The sequence below is a fragment of the Cloeon dipterum genome, chromosome X, assembly GCF_949628265.1.
Source record: "Cloeon dipterum chromosome X, ieCloDipt1.1, whole genome shotgun sequence".
NCBI lineage: Eukaryota > Metazoa > Arthropoda > Insecta > Ephemeroptera > Baetidae > Cloeon > Cloeon dipterum.
In genome coordinates this window covers 26953641-26975386 of record NC_088790.1, presented here as the reverse complement: position 1 = coordinate 26975386, position 21746 = coordinate 26953641, and the positions used below count along the sequence as shown (strand labels likewise).

General features: G+C 39.1%; 2 protein-coding genes across 13 annotated transcripts in view; both read right to left on the bottom strand.

Annotated features, from left to right (window-relative positions):
- Positions 1-246: 246 nt before the first annotated feature.
- Positions 247-17470, bottom strand: Gbs-76A (Glycogen binding subunit 76A). 12 transcript variants are annotated; one of them, XM_065496114.1, is made up of 6 exons: positions 13621-13872; positions 8226-8290; positions 8094-8129; positions 7108-7414; positions 4314-4799; positions 247-3034 (listed from the first exon to the last, which is right to left on the bottom strand). In XM_065496114.1, the coding sequence occupies exons 2-6, from the start codon at positions 8234-8236 to the stop codon at positions 2015-2017; spliced, it is 1860 nt and encodes a 619-aa protein (XP_065352186.1). In that variant the 5' UTR covers positions 8237-8290; positions 13621-13872; the 3' UTR covers positions 247-2014. The 12 variants fall into 12 exon arrangements, with proteins under 12 accessions (XP_065352186.1, XP_065352184.1, XP_065352188.1 ...); XM_065496112.1 differs by having other exon boundaries at positions 8094-8290; positions 13621-13873; XM_065496116.1 differs by lacking the exon at positions 8094-8129.
- A 1441-nt stretch (positions 17471-18911) lies between these two features.
- Positions 18912-21746, bottom strand: part of LOC135946156 (uncharacterized) — a 39318-nt gene continuing 36483 nt past the window's right edge. Inside the window, exons 10-14 of the mRNA XM_065494231.1 lie at positions 21250-21495; positions 21067-21191; positions 20878-21007; positions 20150-20465; positions 18912-19542 (exon numbers count right to left, since the gene is read on the bottom strand). Coding sequence (XP_065350303.1) covers positions 19310-19542; positions 20150-20465; positions 20878-21007; positions 21067-21191; positions 21250-21495 — 1050 coding nt within the window. The 3' untranslated portion in view covers positions 18912-19309. The remainder of the gene's footprint in view (positions 19543-20149; positions 20466-20877; positions 21008-21066; positions 21192-21249; positions 21496-21746) is intronic.

Here is a 21746-nt window from a genome sequence, read left to right as displayed (position 1 = left end):
GCACAGAAAATTTAACTGCTCCAATTATTATAGCTATTAATAACATCTTAAAAACGATTGGTTTAGCAGGAAAAGAACTTTTGTGACCAAAAATCGAGTTTAACACACAGTTTCATTGAGTAATGGTCCATGTAAATTCCTTCAATCAACGTTATTTGTAAACGGAATCACACTTACTGTAATTCTTCAGATTATTTAGTATTGTATAAGTGTTTGTGATGAATACAAAAAATAAAACCCAGCCGCAACATTTTGATTCTTTATTTTGCAACAGACATAAAATTATTACGTTTCGGAACACTCGTCGTGTCATATTTGTGCAGCTTGGCATTGTTTAGTCACTTGAAATGGTCTGCAACATAATAATACGTAATTGTATATTTGAAACTATCGTACTCTCAGTTTATTGTAACAGCTCGTGAAATTGCACATCATATCTTTGCTCAGCGGGTAAATTATTCACATTTATGGCACTACCGAGTTGTTAAGGTAGGGCTGGGAAAGGAAGGAGAGAAAAAAAATTATGGCCGGGGAAATAAATTACAACCGTTTTTTCCCTGAACATGATGACTGACTTGATTGCTATTAATTATGCATCGGCAAAAGAAAGAGAGGTATACTTATTATATTAAAATTATTTGGTGGGAACAATTAATTAATATAATATTACATTCTTCTTATTAAAAATACACGATTCTGCGGTATTTTGATCAGCAGATAACATTTTCAGGCAGATCTTGTTGCTTTTCTTGTATCTTATTTTATGGCGGTTTTTTGATATATATTGTAATCAGTCCTACCAGAGTGGCACTAAAGTAGTTTCGTCGTACAAAACAATTTATATATTATATAATTTATGTCAATGCCGATCCTCATAAAATGTGACGTCAAATTTTGTCTCCGATTGAGCTTATTCACAACGTACGCGTACGCTTCAATAAAAAGGAAAAGAAGAAGAAGAAGAAGAGCAAGCACTACAGAGAAGGGGCGTTTACATAACATGAATTATTATTATACTTAATTAATTTAAAAACTCGACCGGGGGAATATATACTCAACTGAACCACATTCATTTCAATTTGGCAAATTTCTCGCTCGGCATCAATCGAAAACTAAGGTATTGGCCAAGGTCAATGAAACAATTAGGAACTGGGTCCCACAATCTAATATAGCAGTCCACGTTGGCCGAGATCCAGCTCGGAATCACGAGCACGCGGCCTCGACTAAAACGAAATCTGCTCTTTCATCGTGACAAAATTTGCCCACGCACTGTGAACTTATTTCGGATGTATCACAAAAAAACTCGCTAAATATTCCAATCATCAGACTTGAGCTGCTTAATTCACTTTTCAACGTAAAATATATGAACATGAATTCGACTCGCAAATTTCTGTTTTTGTTATTTCGCGTCTGCATGGTTAATTCTGCTTCATCAAAATTCCCAGATACCCTCTCTGCTCAACACACAGCACAGCTGTTGATCATAATAATTAAACCTATCTCGATGAGTTAATCAATAATTTTTCCATTCGGATATTTTGTTCCGCTACAAACATAATTATAGGAATTCTCAACTTTGCCGCTGCCGCTTCGCTACATACATAACATAAGAGGTCGATAATTTTCCAGTTCTATCCAAAAGGGATGGTTTTTGATTCCTGCGCAGCAGTAGAATTAAATTTTTTGTCGCTTCTTTGGCTTTACTACGTTCACGTTCGTCTCACGACCAGCGTCGCGCGCCCCTGGGGCGTCAGCCGCGTGTGTGAGTGTCGAAATACCCAAACTATCGAGGTGATGTGTATATAATGACGAGAGAGGTTCAATGCAGATCTCAAAAGAGCGGAATTTTTAAAATTCCGAATCGACTCGCGAGCTCAATACAAACTCGGGGCCGACGTTTCCTTATCCATCACATTTTTGATTTGGGTTCTTTTGTTTGTTTCTGTTTCCAGAGAGTTAGAGAGAGAGAGGCGTGAGTGAGTGACTTGTTCTTTTTTTTGTTGCTTTTCATCTCTCAGTAGAACGAGGCCCATCCACTGTCTTCGGGCGGCGGTGGCGTGTCCAGCACTTCGAGGTTAGACATCAGGTAGTCGCTGCTTTCCGTGTTCACGGGCGTCAGACACTGGAAGGCGTAGTTGGCGCCGTTGTTGTTGTCCCAGAAGACGTCGCCGGCCGTCGTGTAGCGCACGGCGAACTCGAGCCTCTGTCCGATGTCCAGCGTGTTGGCGTACACGATGAACGAGAACTTGTCCGAGAAGCCGTCCGACGAGCCGGACACGTAGGACGCCTGCAGGTCGGCGAAGTTCTCCCAGTTGTCCAGGGTGTAGCGGACGTGGACAGACTTGTGGAACTCGATGTTGAGCACGCGCACGGTGCCCGTCACGCTCATCATCTCGTTCAGGTAGGCGTTCTCCAAGCACAACCGCTGCGTCCTCAGCCTGTCCAGGAAGTCTGCGGAGGAGCACGGCTGCTGGAACAAGGCGAACAGGCACTTGTTAGGAACCTTGTTGGCCTGCTCTTGCAGCCCGCTCCTGGCGTCGAGGGCGGCGTCCTTCAGGTCCCAGTAGGCGCAGCTCGGCACCTTGGGGATCTCGTCCATGAAGGTTCGCACGTCGGCCAGGTCCAGGCCCAGCACGTCCGCGAACCGCACGATCTTCTTGCGTCCGGGCGTGCCGGGCGGCGTCTTGCCGGTCTTGAGGCTGGACGAGCGCTGCACGCGTCTCGGCGTCTCGTCCGGCGTGTCCAGCTGGGTGTCGTCGGGCGAGCCGGCGGAGGCCTCGCACGCCACCAGCGCGCACTCGGCCTCCTCGGGCGTCTCCGCCCGCGACAGCACCACCTTCGGGCTGCTCACCGAGTCGACCAGCAGGGTCTCCTCGTGCAGCACGCTGTCCACGTGTTTGTTGCTCACCTCCATGCTCTCTAGACGCAGGCACAGCTTCTCTTCTAGAATTTCTCGCTCCTCGGCAGTGATTTCGAGTCGGCCGTTCTCTTGAATCAACGCCGGCTCGTGTGAATGCTCTTCTGGCGTTTCCTCCTGAAAATAATAAACGACATATGCGTCAGAAGAAATAATTTTCGGGGCTGTTGTAATTGGAGTCAAAAACTTAAAGTAAAATCCTTCTGCACGGTTCCGTCTCATTTTTCAAATTAAAGATGGAAGTACTGAAATCTATCAAAGCCTTAGTTATAAAAAAATTCAGATACCCTAAAGTTTTTTTAAAAAATTTCGCAGTCTTTTTTGCCTGGCTAGACCGAAAAGTTCAGCCGATTTTAAATTTTAACCCGAATAAATTAAACTAGCAGTTCACTTTTCCATCAACTTCTAGCGTGTCATTTTTTTATCGTGAAGTTTTCACTTTTTTGTAAATTGTTGATATCAGTGAAATAAATTTATATAAAATAAATAAAATAAAATATTTAAATTTTTTTTCAACGGTAGGACTAATAAACCAAGCAAAAACCTTTAAATTGAGTTAATTTAAATTATTTATAGCTGTTCAAATAATTTATATTTTAGCTAAAATATAACACCAAAAGGGAACGTGTGAAATCAGACGAAAAAACTGCAATATTTTGCTAACTAAAAATTAAAACTAAGAATTTCAAGCCATTCTCTGTCTGAGAAAACTTTGGAGAAAAATTTGGCCAGACAAATTTTTCCAGAGGCGAAAAAATCGTGTAATAAAAATGCAACTTGGTCATTACACTGTTCAAACTTTCAAAAAATACTCCTGCAAAACGCAAAAGCCGTAAACTGCAAAATCTAGAGGTCTCAGTCGCCAGATTTAAGGCGGCTGGCGGCTGCCAATATTTTAATCGTGATGTTTTCTGTTGCGTAACGGCCTGAGGGACCAGAGGACAGTTTTTCTCCGCCACTTTTTAATATTTAACCCTTTTTCACGGGGGCTGGCGGCTGCCCACCAGGGTTGCATTTGCTTACCACCCAGTTTTTTCACCACTGGTTTTTACTACTCAATTTCTACCAATATCTTGCGCAAGAAATTAATTTATTCCATATTTCCCTTGCGAAAATCTAAAATTTGCAGTCGGAGTGGTTAAAATTTCCTCCACTGTGCAGATTTTTTATTTTAAATTGCCATTTGCTGCCTCAATTTCTCCAAAATATTATCTCTGATAATTTTTTAAGTCGAGGTCATGAGCTAATAATTAGAAAATTAATTAAAACTGAGGTGCAAATATTTAATTCCTGCAAGAAACTAGTAAAAAATAAAAAAACGATTTTTTTTCCATTAAACTGCGGTTTTTTTTGCAAATTTTCCAGCTAACAAAATCCCATAAAAAATGTGACAAACCTGTTCAATTTTTCGCAAAGTCCTGCCCGCGTCTGGGCTGACTAGCATCCTGCACAGCTCTTCTTCCGCGTCCTCATCCTCCTCTTCCTCCTCCACCTCCTCCTCGTCGGCGCCTGCTTCACTCTCACTGAATGCACTGTCCAGCGTCCTGGCACCGTCCTGCGGCACCAGGGCAGCCCTCTCGTCCTCGTCTTCGTCTTCATCTTGGTGCTGATTGCCGTTTTGCTGCTGCTGCTCGCCGTTTTGCTGCTGCTCTTTCCGCTCCTTCCTGCTGCCTGCCAGCACCTCCTGATGTCTCTTCTCTGGCGGCACCAAACTGGCGAACGCGTCCGCCAGCACTTCGCCCCACGCCGGCTCAAAGTACACCGAGGCCTCCTCCTCTTCGCTGTCGCCTTCGGCACCATTCACCTGCGTTGGCGACGCAAGCACGCATCCCGACTCGCACTCGGTCGTTAAGCCATCTGACTCGTTGATTATTTCGTCCTGCTAAAACAAAGGGGGCCAAATGAAATTACAAAACTTAAAATTTGATTGTTTAAAATTTTTAAAGATGTTGAAATTCCTATTTTACTCGCAGTGGAATTTTAGAATCAGCGAAGGCTGGAAATAAAATTTTTAAGGTGCTGATAGGAAAAATCTCAAGATGGAATGAGATATTTTCAAAATTGTACAGCCATAATAAATTATTTAAACAATTCATTTATAAATCTCATTCCATCTTAAGGTTTATTTTTCCTTTCAGCATATTTATATTAAAGTTAAAAATTTCTCTCAAAAGAAAAAAATAATAATTGCCCACCAGGTTTAAGTTTAAAGGATTTTTTTTAAAAAAATTACATTCTTTATCCCATTTGTCATAACACGACCTGCCTTTTTCTGTAACAAGAACATGGTAAATTTAATAGTATTCAACCACTGAAGATAACTTACAATAAGGTTGGGAGTTTAAAAATGCTTACTTTAAGATTGTGACAACTCTTTTAAATGGTTTTTGGCTCCATTTAGACAATGGGGTCAAATTCAGATGGCTTCTCTTGGTGAAGCTAGACTATTTCGAGGAAATTCAAATACAAATGGGAATTATCCTTGGTCTTCAACTTTCCCAGGCTCATTAGAAGTCGGCAAAACTGGCTTTATAACTACACGCCGCATCAAATAAAATTCTGATAATAACAAAGTTTTCCCTATAAATCATCTTTTACACATAAATTTAAAACTCAATTGATTATTCGGCTTAACAATCTGTTTCTGGCAAAAAGAGTAACAAAATAAAAAGATGAATTCACCAGTTGCATAAACTCTAAGTGTTTGAAGCCGCCAACAGATGGCGCCACCGTAGACTTTCGATTTTAAGGCACTTCCGCTGCGATTTCAGACTCAATCTAGCTACTGTGCATTCTTCAATTAATTTGCTAATTTTTGACGTTCTGAAAACCAAAATCGGTTCAGCCAATCGCCGTAGAATCGTGAAAAACTATTTTTTGAAATAAAACAATCTTTTCGAACGTTTCCACGGTGAATGGCTGAACCGATTTTGGTTTTCAGCACGTCAAAAATTAGCAAATTAATTGAAGAATGCACAGTAGCTAAATTGAGTCTGAAATCGCAGCGGAAATGCCTTAAAACCACTTAAAACAAAATTTTTAAGAAAGTCTGTGGTTGCGTCATCTGTTGGCGGCTTCAAACACTAAGGGTTTATGCAACTGGTCAATTAGACAGTTTCGACTTTTTTATTTTTTTTTGCAAAAAAAATAATGGTTATAAATCAACAACAAATTGTTGTCTTTTGTTAAATCAAACCAGCAGTTTATTAAAAATGAAAATCAACAAAAAAATGTAGTTTTGTAGAAAAATTAGTATCAAGCGGGGATTTTCAAGTGTCTTTCAAGTTTTTCACAAGCGATTTGGACCGTTTTTGGAACTTTGAGACAGCTTCCTTTAAATTAAAAATGTCGATCGTTTCAAATTCCCAGCACTATTAATTTATTACAGTACATTTTACTGGGTGGGTCCTAAAGAGCTCATCTCCTTAACTTTTTATTTGCAAAAGGCGTCAAAATCGAAGTGAACTCGTTTCGAATTAAATTATAGTGAACATTTATAAACAACATGTTTCTCGCTCTCGGCGCAAAATTGTATTGACAAGGTGTAAATACCGCCACCCTCCAAAGCACAAATTATAGGCACGCAATTTTTTACCAACCACGCATAAAGATTGAAATGTTTTGCACTCTTACCAAAACTGTGCACGAAGTGGAAAATGCTATTTTTAGGTGGAAGTTGTAAAACCACAGTTTAGATTTTTGAAAATATTCAATTTCAGTTAAGAAAAAATCAATTTAAAAATTTTAGTTTCTGAAATTTGAAATTTTAAAAACCAAAATAAAACGTATTCTAATTTTAATTGTAATTCAGGTCCTTCAAGCTAAGATCAGCGGGGGCCAGATGTGCGATAAAATTGGTTGCCACTGCGCAGATCCAAGATGGCGTCTGAATGTGGGAAACAAAAAGCTCTCTTTGGATTGCCGTACGAGTGTCAAGAGTTTGTTTTTTACGATCCAAAAGACACAATTAGTACAAGGAATGCAAATTATGCGTCACAATATTGACGAAAACCTTGCTTATTTTCGCGCATTTTCACGAGAACGATTTTTCGCGCCAAACTCCACCGGACGCCATATCTGCGCATCGCACGAATCTGGCCCCCGCTGGTTAAGATTTATTTCGATTATTTAATAACTTAAACGAAGCGAGAAGTAACAAATAAAAAAATGACGAATTTTAATTTACGAACCTCATTGGCGGGACTAGAAGCTCCCGAATGTTGGTCGACGACGTCAAAATCGTAGAACCTGTCCGTGTTGTTGGAGTCGGGCGGCGAAACAACAAGGGCCTCCTTGCTGCCGGTGCGTCGCACCTGCCAGAACTCTGGCGAGTCGGTGGGCTGTTGACCCGGGACGCCGTCCGAGTCCTCCTCGTATTGGCCGCTGCCGTGACCGAGGGAGCGGAGGCGGTTCGAGAGGCGGCGTGCGAAGGTCTCGGCGCGGCCTCTACACCCTGACGGCAACAGGGAGCCAAGGCCGCACCGCTCAGCCGCCATTCTGCAATCGCAACAATAACAGAGTCAACAATCGGGCTCATTCACTTCTCACTACTTATCGCTTCCAAGGAACTTTATAGGATTCTATTTTTATTTCGGTGGCGATAAAATTTGCTAATTGAAAATTGACGTGCCAAAAAGCACGTTTTTTAAAATGCCTTTAAAAAAATGAAGTCATGAGAAAAAAATTCACCAGATCCACACAAAGTAAGCTTGTTTAAATGAAGTCGTAAATCATTATACATTTAGCTGTGAGGAATACAAAATACTGATTAAGGATTTCTACAACACAAAAAATACAATTTATTATTTGTCAAATAGAAGGATCCTGGAAAGCTCCTTAACTGTGCATTATTCTAATCTACGCAAGCAGAATAGCAAACAAAATTAATTTGTTTCTTTTTGACAAAATTGTGCACGGAATTAGCTGCAAATATTTTCGGTAGCAGTCGATTTTTCTATAGCATGTCTATTTATTTATTGAATGCGGTCGGTTTAAAGACGAGTCAACTTAGTTTGGTTGGATAAGTTTTGCAGATTATAATACTTGGTCGTAGTTGAATAATTGCAACAACTGCGAATTTGAAGCAAGCGAAGGAAGGCTCCTCCTTTGATTGGAAGTAATTCAGATCAAGAGCTATTAAAGGCTCAATTGGACACCAATTGCGCGAGTGACTCACAAGTGTATGTAGGATGTGCTCTCCTTGGTTTTGTATCTGTGGACGGAAGAAATGAGCGTGTCAGAGAGAACAAAGCACATTTCGGCGTCGATCGATAATTTGGCTTGGCGTACGTGTGCAGGTGGTACTTACATGCTTAACATGTTTAAAGCGCGTCTGTGTCTTTCCTGTTCACAAAAAATGGTCCCCACTTAATCCTGTTGGTGTGGACGTGATTTGCGCGTTAGAAAGTTTATTTCGATCTTTTTTTTGGCTGCTTCTACTTCTTGCTCACTGTGCGACTTTCGTGAATTTATCCCCGTATGGGGCCCTCCAAAAATAATTACACGACACCTTGATTTAAGTGCAGCACGGACTGGAATAATTGCTTTTCCGTGTCTGAGCGATTAGCGGGTAAGTTTCAATGGGCATTCTATATTTACTCTACTGTCCAATTTCATTGCACACCCCCGACATTTCGTTTGTCCTCCTTTGGTTTAAATTATCAGAAACGTTTAAATTAGAGTTAGTATACGAATTCAATTATAAATTTCAAATAATGCTGACTTTCTATAGATGATCAGGCTGTTGGAGTAATTAAATCCGTAATTAATAATTAATAGGTAAGCTGGGAATAAATTTTTGCATTATTTAATCAACATGAATTTTGTTATTGAAGGTGGAATAAAACCTAAAAAAATTGGGACCTTCCAATAAGGGCACAGGCCGACAAGACAAGGTCTTACTCTAACCACAAAAAACTTGTTTAGTATATTTTGAAAAGTTGTTATCATTTAAAATTTAAAATACCAAGAAAGGAGTTCACCTCTGCGAGGATTTACTTAAAATGAATTCTAGTACAAAATTTTGCGTAGCGCTGATTTGCATTTCCCATTGATTTATATTTAATAAAATTACCTGCGCGTTTTTTATTTATTAATTCTGTTTTTAATTATTATTTTCCAATTGACCAGTAGTATAAACCGCCCTTAGCGTTTGAAGCCGCCAACAGATGGCGCCACAGTATACTCTCCAAACAATTTTAATTTTAAGGCACTTCCGCTGTGATTTCAGACTCAATCCTGACACTGTGCATTCTTCACTTAAGATGCTTTCTTTTGACTTGCTGAAAACCAAAATCGTTTAAGCCAATCGCCGTAGAATCGTGAAAAACTTTTTTTTAAATAAAAATGTTCTGACCTAATAAACAATATTTATCGAAATTTAAAACCGTCAATTAATTTTATTTGAAATTAATTTACAAAAATAAAGATAACTTATATATTGATTCAAAAATTGCATCTTTTTGGTCCAAGTTTTAGAAGAGTGTTTTTAAAACAAACGAATAACTTGAGCTGAAGAGCCAACTTAACAAAAATCCAATAGTTTGTGCAAATTGAAAGGCTTCTTTCCTTATGTATACAAGATAAAACACTGGCTTATCAGCTTATTCACGCGGTTTTGACACTCAAAATTCGCAAATTTAATGTCCTGCTTGTTTGATGTTTCCATAACGACTAAAAGCTCAGAAAAAATCGCCCAAACTTCACAGTGCCATTAATGTCACATAATTTAGTTGAAAGACCTTGTGGTGCTTCAAATGTCACTCTCACTCAGCATTATAGAAGTTTTTTTCTCCGTTTTGCATAGGTTCGGCGCACGACTGAATGAAACGGCCGAGATTGAAAATAAACTGTAGAGACTCGTTTACGATTCACCCCTTGCTTGGAAGCACTCAAGACTTGCGTAATATTTTTTAGCTTCATATCTATCTGCTGTTTTCCGCGCACGGCTTGTTTATTAATAGCAGTAGCGCAATCCGAGCCGGCTCGCGAGTGGCAAAATCAAAGTTTCCGCAGAGGTGAACCGGCTGCCGGCGGTGCACCTTCGGCGGCCGCAAAGGTGCTTGGTTACGACGAGGAAGATTTTCTTCACAATGACGTGCTCGCTGAGTTTTCTACTCTAATTGAGTGCCCAGCTTTGTTCTCCGTGCGTGCAAAATGCATTCGGATGCGAGAAAAAAAGACACGTGCGGGACAATGGCGGCGGCGGGCGGCTCGTATTTTTGCAACTGCTCTTTTATTCAAGTTCACGCGTGCAAGGGGCGGTTTCCATTATTTATAAATATATTTATTATTATGCACGCTCGCTATAGCGGTTTAGGAAGCGCATGTGTGGGTAATTTTGGACTTGCATGCATGTGACACACAGCTCCTGCTCTCATCGAGGTTGATAATCCGACTGCGAAATTTTGATCTCGGGCCAGCCTCCACTCGTGAGAATGAGAAATTCCACTTGGGCGCGCGCGGCCCGCTCGCGGGGAACAGAGTCGCCAGTCAATCGATTTCGGGCCACCATGATTTTATATGTACCGTGCAAAATAGCTGTTGGACCAGCGCCAAGTGGCCCAGCTGTACATGATGGTGATTTTGAATGGTCCGAGATTCGACAATTGGCACATGTCACGACTCGTCATTCTTCTAAACAATCAATTCGTAATTTTCCTCATTTAATAATGATTAATTATGTCAGTCGCAAAATTGTTCTAAAAGAGTTCAGTGACATTTTTTAAAAATATTAAATTTAAAGTGGAATGATACTGGGCAACAATTGAAAATTATTTAAATTGTTGGATGCCTTAAACAATTGACCGATAAACAATTTGTTCAACAATTTGCAATAATAAAAAATGACCTTCCTACAGTAAAAATTCAAATTTTGCCAATTTTCTCCGAAATTTACAGTGCTTGAACATATTTTCTTGGCATATTCCGATTCCTCTCGTCGAGATCTGTCCAACGGTGTATGCCACTAATCGGGGAAACTCTTGGTTTGGAAATTAAATCAGATTTCAAGTAAGGAGACAGCCATTACCATTTGAAAAGCACGCTAACTTTCCAGCCAATTTTCTCGAAAAATTACAGTGCTTCTTAGGTCAATTTAGGCTTTAACTGAATCCTAAGGGACGAGTTTATGCATTGGCAACAAGCATTTTCCAGGCTTTTCCAGTATCATTCCTCTTTAAATTTTTGTCACCAACCATTTCTGTAATTAATTTAATTTTTGTAGAATTAAAACATAAATAAAATGGACATAAGCCGCAATAATTTCAAAAGGGAGAGATTTTTAATTAAACTATCCAATTAATATTTACAAAGAAAGGGAGGTAGAAATTCCTGAAATTACGGAGGACAAAAATAAATAAATTCATTATATTTGACTAGAAAAGAGTCGAGTCGGCTGAGCACAAATTGGAAAAGTACTGTTATGCGTCAAACTTAGATATTTCGGCCAATCCCAGGACTGATGTATTAATTTTTAGTAAAAATGTTGTCACTCTCTTGTCATTTTAATTCGAATTTTTGAAAGCATTTCAGAAATGGAACAGAATTGATCCTGGCTTTGTTCCTTGTGGTTTCGGATAAGTAGCAACAAAATGTAAATTAAAAGAGAAAATTATACGGCATGCTTTGGCATCAGCATCAGTTGTTTTTCTGTAAAGAACTGTTCCTCATTGACCGTAGAAAACGGTTGAATAAATTTGCTCTATTTTGGTGTTTAGCAAAAATCCGATTTTTTTTTTTTTTTTTCGAGAAAACCTACCGCAATGCAAAAAACGTTGGGTTTGCGAGTGATTTTTGCACCGTAAATATAATTGCATGGATTTAAAAAATCAAATTTCACTGATTTAACAAAATTATTAATTTTAAAGCAATTAATAATTATTTAATTTTAAACCTCTCTGGTTTGGCGTATAATTTGACCTTTTCTGGGGTGAAAATTCTGCAAAAATGTGGGAAAACGCTGAAATCCACAAAATTGGTGGGATTATCTGGCTATTTTTCAGTATAAAAAATATTTGCGGGAAATTGTGGGACCCTGAAAATGAGAACGAGTGACGAGTGTCCTGAATTTCGCCACTCACCCCGTCACCTCTCCTGAATAATGTATTTCCCAATCGTATTTTCCCAGGGTTGCATTTTCCACTCAAAATTTATACCAATTTCTTGCGTAAGAAACGAATTTATTCCACTTTTCCCTGTGAAAATCTAAAATTTGCGGTTGGAGTGGTCAAAATGTCCTCTTCTGTGCAGATTTTTTTATTTTAAATTGCCATTAGCTGCCTCAATTTCTCCAAAAATTTCTCTAAAAAAATTTCAAGTCGAGGTCATGAACTAATAATTAGAAAATTATTGAAAACTAGGTGCAAACATGGTCTGCAAGAAACTGGTTAAAACTGAAAAAAGGTTTTTTGCTGCCCTGAATTTTCAGCATCAAAGTTATGTAATTTTTACATAAGATTTTTCGCAATATTTTCCTCCTTTTTTAAAAGTAAGAAATTCCGCAGAACAAAAAAGGACATTCACCTCAGATTTCAGTGCGTCGTTGGAACGGAGTCGAATTTAACTGCGTTGGCAGTTTGCAAGCAGTGCGGCGAATGCAGCTGCCGGTCGTGGTCTGGCCACCGAGTGCACGTACATCACAATGCAAACTTATGCAAAAGCCACACATTAACAACAAATGAGCTACACTATTTTGAAACGCGCCGACTGCTGGTGCCAAAAGGGCCGCGTGGTGCTTTAATTTAAAGAACTCGGCGAGATCACACGATCAAAAAATAAAAAAAAAATCCGCCGACGATCACATGTCCGCTGTAAATACGGCGAGTTGGACCGAGACGGACGCGTTGCTGACGCAATTTTCTCTTGTGACCAGCTTCTGAAAATCTCTCTTCGTAAACAAACATTCTCGCGAGTGCTCCACATTTGAAATGGTTTCTCACGTCAAAAATCTGCGAGACTAATTGCCCGAGTGCGTCGAAAATGTCAATCATTGGAGCAGAAAACATGTTCAAATAACGCGACGCAGGGTCAGATGTTGATGTTGAGAGCGTTTATATATAATTAGACGGATATAATCAATGTTTATTACCGTGTCATGGTGAACTTGTCTAACGAGAATCGGATGCAGATATGGAAAAGAGATCTGCATTAACGAGGACAGCGATTGAATGAATGAAGTTATCTTTAGCTCTTTGAAAATAAAAAAAACTTGGTGAAGAAATTGAAATGATTTTTTTTTTAATTTCATGATTAATATTTGAGCCGTGATTATTATAAAGCTCCACAATGGCGAAGCAAGATGCCTGTAGAACTTAGAAAAATATGAAACATTTTTTTGGAAATTCTGAAAAGATCGAAATTTTCCATTGAACCAAGTTTAGACAAATATATCCCAAATAATATAATAAACAGATTTGACTTAGCTTAACTGATGGAAATAGAATTCAATTTTCAAAGTAAATCATGAAAAATAAACAAAAATTAACTGGCGAGTTAAAGGACAAAAAATAACGATCTTTTAAACGTTTTAACATACCACTTTCGCTATGCCACTGATTGTGTGCGCAACGCTTTTAGCTTGAAAAGGAAGCCACAGAACGGAATGTTGGCCAGTCGCACGGATCACGAATTAGAAGCAGCCAAAAACAGCTTCTCTGCTGCTTTAACGATTCGCTAATAGAATAAAATAGGAGGCGAAAACTCACCTAAACCGCGTCTAAAGCTAAAACTACCTCACTACTGCCTTCCACGATAGGCGGTGTGCGAGAATTGGCCTGGATCTCGGCGGCGTGCACTTGCTGCTCCGAGTGGGGACAGATGGACAAATAAAGTATTCGCACTGTGCGATTCGCACCGTGCCATCTCGGATCGCCTGCGACAGGTGCCCCCTCAATTTCCACCACTGTCACTCGCAGCCACGTTCCTTGCATTGCTCTTCGTTTCGAATTACTTTTTACTCCGTGCCTTGGTGATGTCAACATAAAAGACATCTTTGTGTGCAGTGAAAAGTCGAGAAAATTAGCTAAATATATTTTAGCCATCGCGATTGGTGTTGGTTTTTTTGAAATCGCTTTATAATTTGAAAAAAAATATATATTTACACGAGATTTGCTTAGAAAAAATGTCAACCATCAACCTAAACTGCCGATATAAGTTCACAATGAATGTTATTTTTATATATTTTGATCTAAATACAGAATGGAGCAGAAACTTAAATTCATAAATTCATTCCAGCAATAAGGAAATTTTGGTTCTTAATTGAAGCTTTTATTGTTGATTTTTCAAGGTTTTTTTGTACTGCTTTGAAATTAAAAATTGTGTTTATTAAATTAAATGTTTGTTAAATGTAAAATATTTATTTAAATAATATGTAAATAAAATAATGAATAAAATTTCAAATTAAGACTTGATTGATTTCTTATACATATGTTTTTAATATTTATTTTCCCGCACACCTTAAAAAGGTTTGTAATCAGAAATTTTAGCTAAATATATCTTAGCCATCGTCTTTTCTGTAATAGCCGATTTTTTTTGTATCGCAAATATGTTATAACCCCAGAAAGGATTTTTAATTCTTCTGGAGAAAGGTAAAAACAGATATATTGGATCAAATTGAAGACAAGCGCAGTTCAAAAGTTTTACAAAGGTTTAAAATTTGGATGTTAACAATTAAAGAGGAATGATACTGGAAAAGCCTGGAAAATGCTTGTTGTCAATGCATAAACTCGTCCCTTAGGATTCAGTTAAAGCCTAAATTGACCTAAGAAGCGCTGTAATTTTTTGAGAAAATCGGCTGAAAGGTTACTGTGCTTTTCAAATGGTAATGGCTGTCTCCTTACTTGAAATCCGATTTAATTTCAAAAGCAAGAGTTTCCCCAATAAGTGGCATACACAATTGGACAGATCTCGACGAGAGGAATCGGAATATGCCAAGAAAAAATGTTCAAACACTGTACATTTTGGAGAAAATTGGCAAAATTTGAATTTTTACTGTGGGCGAAGGTCATTTTTTTATTATTGCAAATTGTTGAACAAATTGTTTATCGGTCAATTGTTTAAGGCATCCAACAATTTAAATAGTTTTCAATTGTTGCCCAGTATCATTCCACTTTAAGAGACTATAACTTGTTCTCGCAATTCTGTGGTGGTAAAAAATAAAATATATAACTGCTTAAGAGGTGATGTGGAAAATTTAATGTAGTAGGATTATTTATTTATTTTTCAATTAGCATTTTAGTGCAATTTCCAACAAGAACGAACCATTTAATACAAATTAAAAGCAGATTTTCATTCAAATTTAAATTATATTAGACCAGCAGCCCAATTTTCCTCATCTGCTTCAAACTGGTTATTTATTCTAATTTATAATTGATTTAATCCCAATTTTAAAGATAAACTTACTGCATTTAAAAATATTACAATTTATAAAAGGTTCAAAATCTTTATCCAGGCCCATTCAATTTAATCTTCGTTCGAATTAACGAGTAGAATTAATTAACAGAGTTTCCCTACTGTCTTTTTATTGGATACGCCTGCTGTTGCTGCTGCTTCACGCGGTGTCTCACAAACGATTGCGCGAATGGCTCGAATTCTCTCTCGCTAATCTCTCTTTCTGACTTTTCCATTTGCTCGAAATTAGCTTTATTGACAGAGACGCGTCGGCGAGAGGGTAGCAAGGAATGCACCCAAGGGAGAAAAAGGCGTACGAGAAATTTCGGCTGCTCGCGCGTCGCGCTGGCGCACGCACTGGCGGGAAACTGCTCTTTTTCGACAACCGCGCACTTGACATTTTTGCGAGGAAGCTCTTTAGAGGATAAAAATAAACAAAAATAAAAAGATGATGGTTAAAACCACTCATGGCGAGGGGAAAACGAAAATGTCAAGTTTTATTGAACAGAAAATTTATCTGTTATTGCTATTGATGCCATTTGATGACAAAATACGTAATTATCAATTTGGCCCCGAAAATTTGCATGAAAATATTTACTGAATACTTGCGGATCTTAGTTCACATCGGCAGTAAAAATAGTTAATAATTTTGATTGACCTTGTTGGATTGACAAAAGTCAAAGAAATGTGGAGCAATAAATGTGATCGATAACAGAATACGACGGATATAAATTCGCTAAACTTGCCCTCTTGTTACATCATCAACGCGGAAAATCGATATGAGGTCTAAAACTGTAAAACTGGACAAAAAGATAAAATCAAATAAAAAAATGCACGATTGAGTAAAAATAAATACGATTGTAAGTAAGTGCTTTCATGTTTGTTGAAAATGCAAATTTTTTAATGAAATGGGATGGATATATTTAGGTGTCAAATAACTGACCTATTTGACTAAGAATATATTACGCAGCGTAAATCTCAATGTGGAGGGAATATCCTTTTTTATTCGGCGGCAACGCAAATCGCTGCGTATATGCAGAAGCTTTTAGAAGGTTCTACGAGGCCGCCCGAATTTCTGCCTTCTGTTAAACTTTTGAAACTAGTCAACCCAGTAAATTAATGATGATTTATGGCTACAAGCTTATTAGATACCAGGTAAATACACAGAAAAAATTATTTAGAATTTAGCGAATTAAGGTCATCTTCATTTTTAGAAATTCGGCAATTATGCAACAAAAACTTAAAATTTGGCGGTTTATTGATTTTTATACAATTATTATAGAGTCTGTCAAGAGCGTTGGACTAGGCAGAGGCGGCTATTTTTAAATTACACAGATCAAATCAGAACCACGTGCCATTTCAAAGCGTGATGAAATAATAAAATATTTATGAATATACATTAAACAATCAAAATTAATACCTTTAAACTGTTACGAAATCTGCAAAACTTATCCAAAATCGATAGGAGTGAGTCACTGTAACACGAATCAAGATGAACGCGAAAAGCTGAGCAAGAAAGTGATAAGGCCAAGGGTAACAAATAACTCAACCGCAATGGCCAAAGAATCCGGACGAGGAAGCACAGCGTGCCGTGTGTCGGGTGTCGGTTCAACTGCTGAAGCCTACTCGGCTTGTGCGCACACTGGACACTCACGGTAGTCGACCTACGTGACCGACGACAAGCAGCACACACGCATATACGCATCCACCACTGTCACTGCCATACGAACACATGAATGAAGTTAAGAGTTGGTCCGCGGCTGCAGCAGCGTTTCCTGCATGGTGCTCAAAATCACACACACTTCTCACGGAAAAAAAATCAGAGAAAGACGCGGGAAAATATTCTGATGAGAGAGCTTCCAATTACCTGAAGTAGTCAATGGCTGAGAGGACGACTCACCTTTGGCGCGGAGGTCGCTTACTCGCGGGTCATGCCGCCCGCGCGCTGGTCAAGGACGAGCAAGGTCACACGCCGGAGCAGCGCCTCCTGCGGGCTGCCGGCCGCCGCCTCGCCTCTGGCCGCCTTGCCACCGCTCGCCACCACCCTCTCCTGCTGAGGGCCGCGACTGTCAACGTCCTGCGGGACTCCCTTGGCCGTCCTCGTCTACAGCCGCTCGGTGACCCGCATGACTTTCGGTGTCGGTGCTCGGGTGAGAGGCGCCGACCCTGCCTGTATCAACCAGCCAGCGCCGCAGCGGCTTTTGGCGCCAACTGACGGTCGACCCTCGTAACTAGCGCCAGCCGGTCAATCGAGCGCGCCACCCGGCGTCGGGAAATCTCCATCTCCGCGCCTTTATCGCGGTTCCCTTTCGCCCTTTATGTGTTTGATAAAATTGTACAAACACTGCATGGAGATAAGGAATGAATTATCCTGGCGGAATTAATGGGGCCGAACCGAAGTCGGAGGGAAAAATTAGTCCGGGGTATTCAGAAGCTAAAAATAACCAAAATAACTATGACTTGCAGATTTTAATGAACTTCTCTAGGCTTTTTATAGAAATTAGTTTGGCTAAGCAACGATATTTCTCTGTCATTGTGTCTAAATATAGGGTGCAGTTCCTATTTACTAGCAGCTGAAAAGTAAATTGAAGACAAAAACTGACTCAAAAATAGCTGACAAGGAAACTCTTAGGTTTTGACGTTTTAGTTTTTGGCAAAACCATGGAATTCGTGTAGCTTTTCCTGGTGTGAATCACGAACAGTGCTGGAAATCCTTCAATTCGACGATTTTAGTAAATTTAAATGTTCCAAACTTTCAAGTAAGTGATTTAAAAATAAAATTTGCGCTTAACTAGCGGAATTTTGGCGTTTTTAGACACCGTACAATGAGAAAAATCGATCAGTGGGTGAGTTTTGACGTTCAAACAAAAAAATAAAATTTCCCAAACAGGTTGAAAACAATTAAATTTAATTTTTTAAATAGGTCTAGAACTCTCTTGCATAGTTTTTTATATCCGAAAAATAATAATGTTAATTGAAAACACAAAATAAAGTAAATCAAATTTTTTTAAATGAACGAAAGCTTGATTAAACAATAAAATTGTATAATAGACAAGATAAAAAGGATGTCATCGCACTCAACTGCTCATTTGTGCTTTGGTAAATTTGTAATTTATACGAAAATCAGGTCCCTATATTTTCTTCCATGTGGTTAAATTTCATTGTTTCATTTCCGCTAAAATCAGAGCGGATTAAGGGAATTCCAACCGCAGAAATTTCTTGGGAATGCCAATTTTTGTTTCGTTGTGTGGCTTTCAAATGATGTCAGGAAATTTGATCTGGTTAAAATCAGCGGGGTTAATGTGCGATAAAATTCGTTCTCACTGCGCAGATCCAAGATGGCGTCTCAATGTGGGGAAACAAAAAGCTCTCTTTTGAATCCCGTACGAGTGTCAAGAGTTTGTTTTTACGATTTAAAAGACACAATGCAAATTATGTCGCAATATTGACGAAAACTGCTTTCTTTTCGCGGCATTTTCACGTGACCGTTTTTTCGCGCCAAACTCCACCGGACGCCATATTTGCGCGTCGCCCGCTGGTTAAAATTCAGTCTAAATTGTAAACATTTCAAACTGGCAAAACTATTTTATAAATTAAAGTCAAAATATAAATTTTAAAGAAATTTTATTCAATAAAAGGCACCGATTGAGCTCAAAAGCATACAAACTATACCTCAACGTGAGTTTCGTTTAATAACTTCCACAATAATTTTTGTATAACAATAAAACAATGTATAAAAACTAACTTAAAATAAACAGAATGATGAGAAATTAAGTTGCATTAAAATTCTAGCCTCTTTCGTAATGATTGCGTTCGATTCAATAAATAAACTTTCAACCTCATCGTACGATTAAAATAAAATTACTTATTCGTCGAGAATTAAGTAACTCCGCCATCACCAACATGCTTAAACTAGGGCCCATTTTTATTTCTTTAAAAGAATATAGAGAGAGAGATTTTTTCTGACACATTTTTTTCCGAGTTAGCTGGACGAAAACTGTCTTCTCACACAAGAGAGTACTTTTTCTGCGGATTGCTTGTTCCGCTTCCGGGGGCCTCGTAGTCGCCCTTCCGCACAGTTGTTGGGCCTTGACTCGTCTTCCTCTCGACCACGGGGGTGTTGGGCAGCGAGTCGTCCGCGGCGGGGGTGACGACGAAGCGCATTTTTTCCTTGTTGGGCTTCGGAGTGGGGCTCGTGCTCGGGCGTCGCGGACCGTGCTTCGCCACTGGAGTTCCAGCTAAAAACAAATTAAATTGAGATGGAAATTATTGGAAAAGAAAATGAAAATAAACTAAATTGATTTAATTAAAACATTTTATGCCTCTTAAATTTGCAATATGTGCAGCAAAATTAGCTTGAAAGCCGACGCTTTTATAAAATACGCCAATTGTATAAGCCCGTAGTGTTTGAAGCCACCAACAGATGGCGCCACCGTATACTTTCGTAATAAATTTAATTTTAAGGCACTTTCCGCTGTGATTTCAAATTCAATCCCGCCACTGTGCATTCTTCACTTAATATGCTTTCTTTTGACGCGCTGAAAACCAAAATCAGTTTAGCCAATCGCCGTAGAATCGTAAAAAAATATTTTTTGAAATATAAATCTTTTCTAACGTTTCTACGGTGATTGGCCTCACCAATTTTGGTTTTCAGCACGTCAAAAGAATTAATATTAAGTGAAGAATGCACAGTAGCAGGATTGAGTCTGAAATCGCAGAGGAAGTGCCTTAAAATTAAATTTATTTCAAAATTATATGGTGGCGCCATCTGTTGGTGGCTTCGAACAACTGGCGAATTTTTTATTCTATTTTTTGAATTTATTTTTTTCTCACAATCAATTTTACCTGGCGAGTTGGTTTCTGTGATAGTGGCAAGACTGATGTTGGGAACCTTCGAGTTGGGTCTGCTGACGGATTCGCGGCGCTTGGCGAGCGGCATGGCTGGCACCGAGGTTTTGCGAGGCACCGCCGAGAACGATCTTCTGCGCATCGCCGCTCCGGTCGTCGGCACCGGCAACGGCACGTACGACCTGGGACGCTGGCCAGTCAGGGTCGAGTACAGGTCCTCGAGGTCGCGGATGGTCGGACGCTCTTCAAAGCGGCCGACCGTGTTGGGCGACCAGGTGCTCTCGTTGCGGCCCATACTACCGCTGTACGTGAACTGAAATATTTTTTATTTGAGGATTTTAATTCTTTTTTGAAGTAAAATTTAATTTAAATTATCTCATTGACAGATCTTGGAGATTTTGATTTTTCTTGATTCAGTAGAACGTATTTTTCAAGAGGGAAACCAGAAATTTAAACAAAAATTGAATAAATATGAGTTACAGAGAACTGGATTGACAATTTTTTTAATTTTAATAAAATAATTCTAAAAATTGGCCTAATTTTAAATAAATATTTCAATGCTGACTGAACAATAAAGGAAAAATTTCTAATTTCCTTCAACGATGATCCATATTTTCCTATTTAACAAAACTTAAATTTAAAAATTATGCGGCCTTCATTCCATAAGGATCAATTTGGAATTAATTTAATTTAACAGTTAAATCTGAAAACTATAAATAACCTACATTTGCGTCATGGTGGCCATTCATGAAACTAATCCTGCGAATTCGGTCGAAGAAGGTGCTGTCCCTTGTTGCTTCGTTGACGACGGCGTTCAATTTGTCTGTTGACATTCCCCTCAGCTCCTCGATCAGTCTGAAAAAGCATCAAGTGGTGAGACACCTGTTGGTATGAAGTTCCAGACGTAAACTCACTGATTTCCCATATTATTGCCCTCCTCGCCGTGCATGGTGCGGTTGTAGTCTCGCACGAACTTGATGTCGTGCTTCCAGAAAACGTCCAGGTCGTCACGCGATGATTTCGGCGCCACTTCCTTTATCTGAATTGAAACGTAAAATGACAATTTTTTATGACGATTTCGCACGGAAACTCTTTACTTTTAGCACGATGATGCCCGCAATGAAGATGCACAGGATGTTGAGCAACGTGAGACAGAGGCTGATCGCGCCGAAACAAGCCAGCTCGGCAGCCTTGTTTTCTGAGTAAATGTGCAAAATTTTCGGCGACTCGGTGGCCATGTCGATCTCCCGAGCTGTTGCATTGAACCTGTCCTGCGCTTCTACGGCTTCATCGTGGTACGGGTTCTTCGTCAGCTCAGCCACGGCCAAAGCCCAATACAAACCCTGCAGAAAAGTGTTTTAAGATTGGTTAAATTTGAAAAAATAAATAATTTAATTCACCAGTTGCATAAACCCAAAGTGTTCGAAGCCACCAACAGATGGCGCCACCGTAGACTTTCGATTTTAAGGCACTTCCGCTGCGATTTCAGACTCAATCTAGCTACTGTGCATTCTTTAAAATATTTGCTAATTTTTGACGTGCTGAAAACCAAAATCGGTTCAGCCAATCGCCGTAGAATCGTGAAAAACTATTT